General features: G+C 45.1%; 1 protein-coding gene across 1 annotated transcript in view; it reads left to right on the top strand.

Moving 5' to 3' along the window:
* sos1 (son of sevenless homolog 1 (Drosophila)) overlaps positions 1 to 13690 on the top strand; it is a 144871-nt gene that overhangs the window by 18180 nt on the left and 113001 nt on the right. The window contains exons 2-3 of the mRNA XM_085977943.1: positions 8707 to 8838; positions 12180 to 12344. Of these exons, the coding sequence (XP_085834069.1) occupies positions 8707 to 8838; positions 12180 to 12344 (297 nt within the window). The remainder of the gene's footprint in view (positions 1 to 8706; positions 8839 to 12179; positions 12345 to 13690) is intronic.

A 13690-nucleotide genomic window follows, 5' to 3' on the forward strand; every position in this document is an offset into this window, starting at 1 on the left:
AGAGAGCGACTGGGGGGAAGAGAGAGAGCGACTGGGGGGGAAGAGAGAGACAGAGCGACTGGAAGGGAAGAGAGAGAGCGACTGGGGGGGAAGAGAGAGAGCGACTGGGGGGGAAGAGAGAGAGCGACTGGGGGGGAAGAGAGAGCGACTGGGGGAGAGAGCGACTGGGGGGAAGAGAGAGAGCGACTGGGGGGAAAGAGAGAGCGACTGGGGGGAAGAGAGAGAGCGACTGGGGGGGGGGGGAAAGAGAGAGCGCGACTGGGGGGGGGGGAAGAGAGTGCGACTGTGGGGGGGCAAGAGAGAGCGCGACTGGGGGGAAGAGAGAGCGCGACTGGGGGGGGAAGAGAGAGCGCGACTGGGGGGGGAGAGAGAGCGCGACTGGGTTGGAAGAGAGAGAGCGACTGGGGGGAAGAGAGAGCGACGGGGGGAAGAGAGAGCGACGGGGGGAAGAGAGAGAGCGACTGGGGGGGAAGAGAAGAGAGCGACTCGGGGGGAAGAGAGAGAGCGACTCGGGGGAAGAGAGAGAGCGACTGGGGGAAGAGAGAGAGCGACGGGGGGAAAGAGAGAGAGCGACTGGGGGGAAGAGAGAGAGAGCGACTGGGGGGAAGAGAGAGAGCGACTGGGGGGAAGAGAGAGAGCGACGGGGGGAGGAGAGAGAGCGACGGGGGGAAGAGAGAGAGCGACTGGGGGGGAAGAGAGAGCGACTGGGGGGTAAGAGAGAGAGCGACTGGGGGGGAAGAGAGAGAGCGACTGGGGGGAAGAGAGAGCGACTGGGGGGAAGAGAGAGAGCGACTGGGGGGAAGAGAGAGAGCGACTGGGGGGGAAGAGAGAGAGAGAGGCGACTGGGGGGAAGAGAGAGAGAGAGCGACGGGGGGGGAAGAGAGAGAGAGGGCGACAGGGGGAGGAGGGGGAGAGGGGAGTGGGGGAATGGGGAGGAGTAGGGGAAGGGGGGAAGGGGGAGTGGGGGAAGGGGAAGGGGGAGGGAGGGGGAGGGAGGAGGGGTAAGGGGGAGGCGGGGAGGGAGGAGAGGGAGGGAGGATGTGGGTAGGGGGGAGGGGAGGGGGGAGGCGGGGTGAAGGGGGGAGGGGAGGGGGAGAAGGGAAAGGGGGGGAGTGGGGGAAGGGGGGGCGATGAGGGGGAGGGAGGGGGGTAGGGGGATGGGGGGACGATGGGGGATGGAGGGGGAGGGAGGAGAGGGTGGGGAGGGGGGAGGGGGGATGTGGGGGAGGGAGGGGGAAGGGGAGAGGGAAGGAGGGGAGGGGAGAGGGAAGGAGGGAAGGGTAGGAGGGGGGAGGGGTAGGAAGGGGGGAGGGGCAGGGGAGGGAGGGGAGGGGTGTGGTAGGGGGTGGGAAGGGGGGTGTGAGGGGGAAGGGGGGTGCAGAGGGGAGGGGGGGGTGTGGGGGGGGAAGGGGTGTGGTGGGGGTGAGGGGGGGTGCGAAGGGGGTGTGGGGGGGGTGGCGGGGGAAGGGGGTGTGGGGGGGGAGATAAACTTAAAGTACAGGAAGCTTTGTGCTATCCGGCACCCACCGTCTCCAGAGTTAATGTTGAGAGATACAGAGATTCTTATCTCCGTATTTGACAACAAACACTGTTGGTTAGCAACAGCTTCTAAACACTGGGTGTGGCCCTAAAGCTCTGTAGCTAAAGCTGTTGCTATAGCTACAGACCTTGCACAGCTTGACTGTTCAAACAAAGAAAAAAAAAAGAATAAAAAACAGCTGCTGATTTTTGCCACTGGCTCCAGATTGCCGGATAGCTCACCTCTGGATAGCACAAAGTTTCCTGTACTTATAAAACATTTTTGGTAAATCTTTCTATAACATACACTTTACAACCTCACCAATCTTTGCTCACCTCAGTGTGTTTTATCAGAAACAATGGCCGCCGCTTGCTTTTCAGTTGGAAAGATTAGGCCCCGCCCACACAGTCGATTGTCTGTGCTGGTCACCAGTACCCGATTTGGAACACAGAAGTCCCACCCACTCTATGTTCCTGTACTAAGATGGCCGCGCATGCACTCTGTTACACACTGAATCAAAATGGCGTCGCATTGAAACTTTTCGCCCTCCTTGACAAAGATGGCTGCCGTTAACCTGGGACTGTCAGCAGAAGAAATTTCCTCAGCTGCAAACACAGGATCTTCAGATTATTATTCGGGGCTTGCGACCTACCCCAGTTGCTTATGAAGCCTCCCCACCTACTGACCCCGGGAATGGAGCTGAGGCAGCACACCCTCTCCCCTCTGCCAGTGTTTGTCTCTGTCTAGGCTGGGAGCCTGGGTCTAGAGTTGCACTGCTGGCAGTTGGAGAAGCCTAGGCCCCGGGCCTGGAAAAACGGTGAAAGGTAGGAGAATTATAGAGATTAGAGAAAAGATTTACAAATTAATTAACTTTTTTAAAAAACAATTTGTGTTTTAAAAGCAACTTTTTGTTTGCTGGAAATGTAGATTTGAAAAGAAACACGCAGAAAGCGGGAAAAAGAAATGAAAAGTTTGGAATCAAGATGGCGTCGACTCAGCTCGGTTCAGAACGATAAGGCCCCGCCCACACAGGCACCAATTGGTCGACCGTCAGGTCACCGAAGCGTAGGATTGGTCAATCGTCCCGTCACTCGACTGTAGGAGGGCCTGCCCGCACGCGCCAGGAACCCGGCGTACGATTGGTCGACCTCGAGGTCACTCTATCGCGAATGAGCGGATAATGAGATGCTAATGAGCGGAATTTTGAACGTTTTTTCGGATACCGCGGGCGCGATTTTTGTCCGGCCGAAACGTCAATACGCTTACGACCTTTTCAGAATGGTAAGCTTTCTTTCGACGTAACGCACGCGTAGGTACGCTCTATAACTTTCGAGCGCATAGCCGGACAGACACACACGTGAGGACAGACAGACAGACACAGACAGAACGATCCATTTATATATATATATAGATAGATATTAGAAATCTGTTCATAGTATCGTGTATTTCTTTGAATCATGGCTATTCCTTCACACGCCAATGCTATAGCTGTAGTGTAAATGCAGACTAAATCCAAAGTTAGGGCCTGGAGGCCACATTTGACCTCTGGGATTTATCCATTTAGTGTCAGCTGTGGCTCAGTTGGTAGCACCCTTGCCTCTGAGTCAGTAGGCTATGGGATGTGAGCACAAAAATCTAAACTGACACTCCAGTGCATTATTGAGGGAGTGCTGCATTGTCGGAGGTGCCGCCTTTCAGATGAAATGCTAAACCGAGGCCCCATCTGCTCAGTCAGGTGGATGTAAAAGATCCTGTGGCACTATTTTGAAAAAGAGCAGACGAGTTATCCCTGGTGTCTTAGCCAATATTTATCCCTCAATCAACATCACTAAAACAGATTATCTGGTCATTATCTCTGGATTATTACCTGAGCCACGAGCGAATTTGGCTAGGACAAATAAAATTAGAGAGTTAAATGCGTGGCTCAAAGACTGGTGTGGGAGAAATGGGTTTTGCTTCCTGGGACACTGGCACCAGTACTGGGGCAGGAGGGAGCTGTTCCGTTGGAACGGGCTTCACTTGGCCAGTGCTGGGACTAGAGTCCTGGCGGATCATATAACTAGGGCTGTAGAGAGGGCTTTAAACTAACTAGTGGGGGGGAAGTTCCTAGAGAGCAAATAATACAAATGACAACAGAGAAGGTCATAGACTTAGGTAGCAGTGGGGAAATTAAAAACCAGAGCATGTCAGGAAGGGGCAGAAGGTATGGAGTAAAAGGTAAAGTAATAAAAAGGGCAAAAGCAGGAACTAAGTGTCACAAAACATCTTTGAAAGTTCTCTATCTGAATGCACGTAGCATTCGTAACAAAATAGACGAGTTAATGGCACAAATAACTACATATGGGTATGATCTTGTGGCCATTACAGAAACATGGCTGCAGGGTGACAATGCCTGGGAATTAAACATACCAGGTTATTTAACGATCAGGAAGGACAGGCAGGAAGGAAGGGGAGGTGGGGTGGCTATGTTAATAAAGGAAGGAATCACTGTAATACAGAGAAATGATATTGGGTCAAAAGATCTGGATAATGAAACAGTTTGGGTGGAGGTAAGGAATAATAAGGGGAAAAAAACACTAGTGGGCGTAGTCTATAGGCCTCCGAACAGTGGCAACTCTGTTGGACGGAGTATCAATCAGGAAATAGTTGAGGCTTGTAATAAGGGAACATCTATAATTATGGGGGATTTTAACTATCATATTAATTGGACAAATCAAATTGGGCAGGGCTGCCTTGAGGATGAGTTCATTGAGTGTATTAGGGATGGGTTTCTTGAGCAGTATGTAACTGAACCGACCAGGGGGCAAGCAACCTTAGATCTGGTCCTGTGTAACGAGACGGGATTAATTGATAATGTCCTAGTAAAGGATCCCCTTGGAATGAGTGACCATAACATGGTTGAATTCCATATTCAATTAGAGGGTGAGAAGGTTGGATCTCAAACAAGCGTGCTAAGCTTGAATAAAGGAGACTATGAAGGTATGAGAGCGGAATTGAGTAGAGTGGATTGGGAAAATAGATTAAAGGGTAAGACAATACATGATCAGTGGTGTACATTTAAGGAGTTATTTTACAACTTCTAAAAAAAATATATTCCACTGAGAAGAAAAGGGTGTAAAAGAAAAGACAGCCATCCGTGGCTAAGTAAAGAAATTAAGGATAGTATTCGACTAAAAACAAGGGCATATAAGGTAGCCAAATCTAGTGGGAGGATAGAGGATTGGGAAAACTTTAAAAGACAGCAAAAAATAACAAAAAGATTGATTAAGAAAGGGAAGATAGATTCTGAAAGTAAATTAGCAAAAAATATAAAAACAGATAAGAGTTTTTATAGTTATATAGAAAGAAAAAGGGTGGCTAAAGTAAATGTTGGTCCCTTAGAGGATGAGACCGGGAAATTAATGGTGGGAAATATGGAGATGGCAAAAACACTGAATGAATATTTTACATCAGTCTTTACAGTAGAAGACACTAAGAATATCCCAACACTGGACAAACAGGGGGCTAAAGGGGGGGAGGAGCTAAACACGATCAAAATCACTAAGGAAGTGGTACTCGGTAAAATAATGGGACTCAAGGCGGATAAATCACCTGGACCTGATGGCTTACATCCTAGGGTCTTGAGGGAAGTGGCGGTAGGGATTGTGGATGCATTGGTAATAATTTTCCAAAACTCCCTGGACTCGGCAAAGGTCCCGGCAGACTGGAAAACTGCTAATGTAACACCCTTATTTAAAAAGGGCAGTAGACAGAAGGCTGGAAACTATAGACCGGTTAGCCTAACATCTGTGGTAGGTAAAATTTTGGAGTCCATTATTAAGGAGACAGTAACAGGACATTTGGATAATCATAATTTAATAGGACAAAGTCAGCATGGTTTTATGAAGAGGAAGTCATGTTTGACAAATTTGCTGGAGTTCTTTGAGGAAGTAACGCATAGGGTGGATAAAGGGGAACCAGTGGATGTAGTGTATTTAGACTTCCAAAAGGCATTTGACAAGGTGCCACACAAAAGATTATTGCTTAAGATAAAAAATCACGGGATTGGGGGTAATATTCTGGCATGGATAGAGGATTGGCTATCTAACAGAAGGCAGAGAGTTGGGATAAATGGTTCATTCTCAGACTGGCAATCAGTAACTAGTGGTGTTCCGCAGGGGTCAGTGCTGGGTCCCCAACTCTTTACAATCTATATTAACGATTTGGAGGAGGGGACCGAGTGTAACATATCAAAGTTTGCAGATGATACTAAGATGGGAGGGAATGTAGTGAGTGAGGAGGACATAAAAATCCTGCAAGGGGACATAGACAGGCTAAGTAAGTGGGCAGAGATTTGGCAGATGGAATACAATACTGAAAAGTGTGAGGTTATGCACTTTGGCAGGAAAAATCGTAGAGCAAGTTATTATCTTAATGGCAAGAAACTGGAAAGTACTGAAGTACAAAGGGATCTGGGGGTCCTGGTGCACGAAACTCAAAAGGTTAGTATGCAGGTGCAGCAAGTGATTAAGAAGGCCAATAGAATGTTGGCTTTCATTGCTAGGGGGATCAAATATAAAAATAGGGAGGTATTGCTTCAGTTGTACAAGGTATTGGTGAGACCGCACCTGGAATACTGCGTACAGTTTTGGTGTCCATACTTAAGAAAGGACATACTTGCTCTCGAGTCGGTACAAAGAAGGTTCACTCGGTTAATCCCGGGGATGATGGGAAGGACATATGAGGAGAGGTTGAGTAGATTGGGACTCTACTCATTGGAGTTCAGAAGAATGAGAGGCGATCTTATTGAAACATATAAGATTGTGAAGGGGTTGGATCGGGTGGATGCGGGGAAGATGTTCCTGATGATGGGTGAAACTAGAACTAGGGGGCATAGTCTTAGAATAAGGGGCTGCTCTTTCAAACTGAGATGAGGAGGAACTACTTCACTCAGAGGGTGGTAGGTCCATGGAATATGCTGCCCCAAAAAGCTGTAGAAGCTACATCATTACATAAATTTAAAACAGAAATAGACAGTTTCCTAGAAGTAAAGGGAATTAAAGGTTACGGGGAGCGGGCAGGAATTTGGACATGAGTCTAGGTTCGGATCGGTCATGGCCCTGTGGGTAGCGGAGCGGGCCCAGGGGCCGTGTAGCCTGATCCTGCTCCTATTTCGTGTGTCTAATTCTGTTAGATTCAGGAGATGGTTCTGTGATAGTGGATTGGCGGTTAGGATCAGATCAGCCATGATCTTATTGAATGGCGGAGCAGGCTCGAGGGGCCGATTGGCCTACTCCTGCTCCTATTTCTTATGTTCTTATTATCACATTGCTGTTTGTGGGAGCTTGCTGTGTGCAAATTGGCTGCCATGCTTCCTGTATTGCAACAGTGACCGCACTTCAAAAAGTACTTCATTGGCAGTAAAGTGCTTTGGGATGTCTGGTGGTTGTGAAAGGCGCTATATAAATGCAAGTCTTTTTTTTTCTATTTGAAATAATGATAACCAGACCATGGTATTAACTCAATCAATGCAGGAAATGTTGCCATGTAAAGCCACTTCCTAAAAGGTTGACTTTGAGCTTGGTAGTATTTAGTAATATATTGTCATTGGACATGCGTTTCCCGCTTCCTCCCCCCTGCTTCTATGTTTCTCTCCAAATTGTTCTGTGCCTCTGCGTAGTGCTGCCACCATCATTTCACTGGCTAGATCAAAATTATCAAAGCAGTGCAATGAAATTTTCTTGAGTTTATGAAACCTCCCCAGGATATTCTTGTGCAGAGGAGGATGGAATAGCTGAACCTCGTTGGTGTTCGGCTAACTTTGTCCTGCCGAGAAAAGGAGAGGTTGTGGCACTAATCAAAGACAGAGATGCGCACTAAGCGGAAGGGGGGAAACAGAAGATGTAAATTGGACGGACATGCATGGAGTGAATAGGAAGAAATAATCCCTTATGGGGAAATATTTCAAATGCTCCTCCTGTCCCGTAACAATATCTGATTAACTAGGGCATCTGCTTGAAGGGATAATTACAAGTCCTAGCCCTTTTAGGGCTACCCCGGATCAGGCGTATTCCTCAGACGTTCACTTTCAACTAATGTTTGAGGTAGCCGAATCCTAAAGATGCTTAATTGGGTCTAAAGGTGCAGGCTATCTCTCCCTAAAGGAAAGGAACAACCTGAAAATGTTACCGTCCTCCAGATAGCACTTTTAATAAGTTTAGCTAGACTGTAACGTTCCGGATATTATGAAGGTCCGGAAAACTCCTCCAGAATTCTGCAACTCCTCACCAAAGAGTGTACAGAGATTGAGTTTGCGAGTTTGCTACAGAAGTATTATGTGAGACAATTCTAAACATATATAGATTTATTAAAGAACCGAGATGTCATTTACAGTTGGTGAGTCAATCGCAACATTAACAGTTCCAAAAAGATAAATCTTATAATTCTATTATCAGAGATCCTTACTCTCAAATCTTAACTTCGTTACAGTTTTACAGTTCTTAGTTTTGTACAGGATATCCACCAAAATCAAATACAGTACCATTGTACAGTACCAAATACAGATGCCTCTGAAGCCAAGAATCGCTTTGCCCCTTTACAGCGAGTCTACTATCCCATTTGAGAGTTTACCATAAAAAACGGTGTAACAGCGGGTATGTTTTTTACTTGATGTCATTTTTACAAAGGCAGATGTTTGTGCTTCTTTACGAAGTGTAAATTAGAACACTTTAACCAGGGTGAACTATTATCTTGTTCCCAAAGGTCAGTCTGTCAGGAGCCTTTAACCTTCTGTTTCAGTAAGGTTATTGATTCAGTGTCAACAACTATCTTCTCTCTCTAGCCAGAATGCTAGCACAGCTTTTTCAGTTCGGTCCCTAGATTTCCAGACCCAGATGGTCATGTTTTAATAAAGCCAGAATTCTTTCATAGAATGGTGTCTTTTTCTGAATAGGTTTTATGGCTCATTCCTTCACACGCTTACTCACAAATACTGAATTCAGCAGTGCAAACAAAAGTCATATGGACTGCTGTTTGATCAAACCAAGATACCTGGTTTCCTGATGAAAGGGTTATGGCCTGGTTGTGATGGGTGTTAAAATCTACAAGTCAGTATAATAAGTAAATAACTGGTAAGATTGGAATATGTTGTGCAAGTGACATTTAACTGATTTCACAGAATACAAGTTTTTTTTTAACCTGTCCTTTAGGAACGTGTGCAGAGATCATTCCCACATCCAATCGACAAGTGGGCCATAGCTGATGCGCAATCTGCCATAGAAAAACGCAAACGTAGAAATCCCCTTTTGTTGCCTGTTGACAAGATTCACCCTCTTCTGAAGGTAAGTGTTGCATAATTAAGTTTAGGATCTTGCCACTATTTATATGGAGATTAAATGTTATTAACAGATGAGAAAGACATCTACCTATGCTGCTGTTTTGACTACAATATTCAACAAGCTGTAGTCATTGAATAGTTATACCTTATTTTGCACAATAATTGGACTGTCTTGAGGCTTCAGGTTAAGTTTGTAACCCAAGTTTGTTCCTTAGTAGGAAGTTGTCATTCTGTACCTCTAGCCATCATCTCACCTTTTGGCAGTAAAACACAGGCTCCCCTCCTCCCCTGCAGTGACTCAAAAGCATCTTAATGAACAGATTCCACTATGTTCATTAAGATGCTTTTGAGTCACTGCGGGGGAGGAGGGGAGCCTTCTCTATTGGGTAGGCCCAATATGTACAGGTTTGGGTCTGCAGGAATTATGAATCCCATCCAAATCTCTCTGGTCTTTGGACTGCTGTCCAGAATGGCTGATGACAGGCATGGCGAGAATATGTGTAGTAGTATACCTTTCTGATTCCAGCCCCTTAAGCAGTCATCCCCCAGGGGTAGGGTAGAATTTGTGGAAAATCTGTGGAATGTGGTACACTTGATGTATTATCTTAAGCTGACTCTGCCGCATTCTTCTGCAGGCGGTAGTTGTAAGATTTTTGTTTCCATACCAATCTCCATTCTTCCGCTCCTTTCTCACAAACGAAATCTCGTTTCCAGGCCCCCTTCCGATTTTTGTTGTCTTTGGAACTGGAAAACAAACATGGAGCAAAGGGTATAAATGTGGTTGAGTCTTTTGGGAGATAGAGGTACAGTGGTGGTTGGGGTGGGGTTGGTTTGTGTTATGGTTTTGCAACACAACTGGGACCTGGAGGAAGTATTTATTTTCTAAGTAGTGAAGGTGGAATTTGTTCATTAATCTGTTGAAAGAGAATAATCTGGTCTCTCAAAGCATTGGCCTAGCCTGATGATGCCTTTCCCATGCCAGATTCAGAATCTACCTGTAGTGAATACTTCTGCAAGTTCTCCATTGTATCAGATTGAGCAGACTTTGCAGGATTTTCAGAGAGCATCACATTTTGGGATTTCTGAATATGTGGTGTATCTATGTGAATATCTGACCTTGGTGTAATACTTGTTAGAAATGCTGATATTGAGCTAAACTTAGCTCTCTTTGGATTAGACTTCAGATGGGGTGTCTGAACCAATGTGCGGCAGTCAATGAAATATTAACATTCTAGTAATTGTTCACATTTATTGCTGCTGTCACACTTGTTCATTTCAACTCAGTGAGGGTCATTGCCATGTCATTCTCTTCGGTGGGTGGGATAGTCAGTTTGACTGAAAGCCAACTGGAGAAAAAAAAAGACTGCAGGGGAAGAAGGTTCTGCCCTGGGCTGAAGGCCAAAATGCAGGACTTCAGTTTCTTGCACCCAGCAGTTGTACAGAAAGTTAAATTCTGGAAGTGCGAGTAAGACAGTCCACCAATGTGGAAATGGCATGGTGAGTTCATTATTTTATTTCCATACACTCAGTCCATACACTTCAGGAGTATTGATGAGGTACACATCCAAAGGACACGAATATCTGGTCCAGATCACAAAGGGATGTTATTGTTAAATTCCTGGGTTATGCTACTGTACAAGTAGATGTAGGGAACTATATCAAATATCAAAAGTGGTGAGGATGTTGGGTGATGACAGGATTGGGCTCAACTCTGGTGTCCTCACAGCTGCAAAGCTTGTAATGTTCACTATCACCACTCATGCATAAATATTGGCCACTTGGGTGAAGTACCTGGCGGCTATCTGGTGCCTGTGGAATAATGACTGTAGCCAAGAGTTGAAACTTTGAGGAGGAGAGGGGAAAAAATTGGTGAGCAGCTGATTCTTAAAATCTATGATGCACTTCCTGTCTGAACCAGTTGACTTCCTGCTTTCATGTTTCTGTCATACTTTTTAAGTCATTTTTTTAAATTCCAGTGTCCACCTTTATAATAGAATTTGCCAAGTTTAAACTTCTTACCATTATTGCATAAATCGTGGATGATTGTGGAGCAGCTTTCTGAGCTGTCTGTGGCAGTTTGGCAGGCATTTTGCTTTTTCTAACTGAGTTTCCACAAGGTGAGTGGAAGCCTGCACATGAAAGCTTTTAACTGTTGAATGTGTTTATTTACTTAAGTTTTATTTTCTGTTTAGTTTTTATTCATCCTTATTTATAACTGAATCTTGTTTATTGAAACATCCCCTGGTTTCACAAGCCTTTATGCTGTCCCATCCCTTATCCTTTTTGGTTTCCCTGGTAGCTGGCCTTGAGCATACCACCTTAGGCCTCATCCCCAACATTGTGATCCCCAATTCCACTGTTCTCTGGGATCTTTCCTCCTAGCAACCTTTCTTCGTGGTGGCTAAGCCATTGTTGAATTTTGAAGAGTGGGAATCTTAAAACTGATTTATACTATGCAACTGTGTAGCAAATTAAAAACCTCTTTTTAGTTGAAACAGGATCTTGTTTTTTTTAAATTACATTTACAGTCAGCAATTACATACAAATTATGCATAGTGCTTTGAAAAGTAAACTGCCAGTGAAACCAGCAAAAGTTATTAGCCATGGGGCAGGAAGTTATTGGCTGTGGGCCAATTTAAGAAGGGTTGTTAATTCACTGATGCCCACTGCTCCATTAAAAGAGAGACATTTATATAGCACTTTTCAGGACCTCTGGACGTCCCAAAGCACTTTTCAGCTACTTATTTTGAAGTGTAGTCACTGTTGTAATTTAGGAAACACGGTAACATAGCAAACTCCCACAAACAGCAATGTGATACTGACCAGATAATCTGTGTTTAGGTTTTGATTGAGGGATAAATGTTGGCCAGGACACCCCTGCTCTTCTTCGAAATAGTGCCATGGGATCGTTTACGTCCACCTGAGAGAGCAGACAGGGCCTCGGTTTAATGCCTCATTCGAAAAACAGTACCTCCAACAGTACAGCACTCCCCAGTACTGGACTGGAGTGTCAGCCTAGTTTTGTGCTCGAGACCCTCGGGACTTGAACCCACAACCTTCTGACTCAGAGTTGAGCGTGCTACCATTGAACCACGACTGACACACTAGTTTATCGGTGTATTGATATAAAACTTTTTGATGCTGTGCAGGGCTTGACTTCCTGTGTGAAGTTTCATGGATGATCAACTAGTATATTCAAATAAGAAAGTATCTCAAAAGATACTGCACCGTGCCGATTTTGTTTCTCACCAAGTCTGATCTTTGGAACCATTCGAACTCTAGGGAAGATGCTCTGATTTGAAGAATGAAGGTAGATACTGAAAGTTATTTTTCATCATTTTTCAGGAGGTTCTTGGTTACAAAGTCGACCATCAAGTTTCTGTTTACATCGTAGCAGTGTTGGAATACATATCTGCTGATATACTTAAGCTGGCAGGCAATTATGTACGAAATATACGGCACTACGAAATCACCCAACAAGACATTAAAGTGGCAATGTGTGCTGATAAGGTAAGAAAGCATACTATTTTTTTCAAGAACTTGAAAGCTGTTTTACCAATTTACTCTTTATTTACTCTTTCAAAAACACCCTTCCACTGACCGAAAAAGAAAATCTGATTCACTTGGTTGGCAGGACACTATTACTTAGCCTTGAGACATCTCCATGAACGCCAACTTTTAAACATTTTTAAAATTCATTCATGGGATGTGAACATCGCTGGCAAGGCCAGCATTTATTGCCCATCCCTAGTTGCCCTTGAGAAGGTGGTGGTGAGCCGCTGCAGTCCGTGTGGTAAAGGTACTCCCAACTGGCAGAGCTACTCCTTGGGCCTAGTTGGAGAGACTTGAGCTTCATTGGAATACCAGGCACTTTTGTCAAGCTATATGTTTTTTTTAATAACCACAATATTTTTCTATTTCAAATACGAATATACATACAACTTAGGAGCAGGCCACTCGACCCCTCGAGCCTACTCCGCCATTCAGTAAGATCACAGCTGATCCGATTACTCCACATTCCCGCCTACCCCCAATAACTTTTCACCCCCTTGCTTACCAAGAATCTATCTACCTCTGCCTTAAAAATATTCAAAGACACTGCTTCTACCGCCCTCTGAGGAAGAGAGTCCCAAAGACCCACGACCCTCAAAAAAAAATTCTCCTCATCTCTGTCTTAAATAGGCGATCCCTTATTTTTAAACAGTGATCCCTAGTTCTAGATTCTTCCACAAGAGGAAACATCCTCTCCACATCCACCCTGTCAAGACCCCTCAGGATCTCATATGTTTCAATCAAGTCACCTCTTACTCTTCTAAACTCCAGCGGATGCAAGCCTAGCCTGTCCAACCTTTCCTCATAAGACAACCCGCCCATTCCAGGTATTAGTCTAGTAAACCTTCTCTGAACTGCTTCCAACGCATTTACATCCTTCCTTAAATAAGGAGACCAATACTGTACACAGTACTCCAGATGTGGTCTCACCAATGCCCTGTACAACTGAAGCATAACCTCCCACTTTTGTATTCAATTCCCCTCACAATAAACAATAACATTCTATTAGCTTTCCTAATTACTTGCTGTACCTGCATAGTAACTTTTTGCGATTCATGCACTAGGACACCCAGATCCCTCTGCATCTCAGAGCTCTGCAATCTCTCACCATTTAGATAATATGCTGCTTTTTTATTCTTCCTGCCAAAATGGACAACTTCACATTTTCCCACATTATACTCCATTTGCCAGATCTTTGCCCACTCACTTAACCTATCTACAGGAAATGTTCTGGTATCCGGCACTGACTGGACCGAGTTGGTGCCGTCCCATCAAAACTGCCGTATAAACCAACGCTAATGTTA

Source organism: Somniosus microcephalus, chromosome 3, assembly GCF_052327205.1.
Source record: "Somniosus microcephalus isolate GS21.2 chromosome 3, FLI_Smic_1.0, whole genome shotgun sequence".
In the NCBI taxonomy this organism is placed as follows: domain Eukaryota; kingdom Metazoa; phylum Chordata; class Chondrichthyes; order Squaliformes; family Somniosidae; genus Somniosus; species Somniosus microcephalus.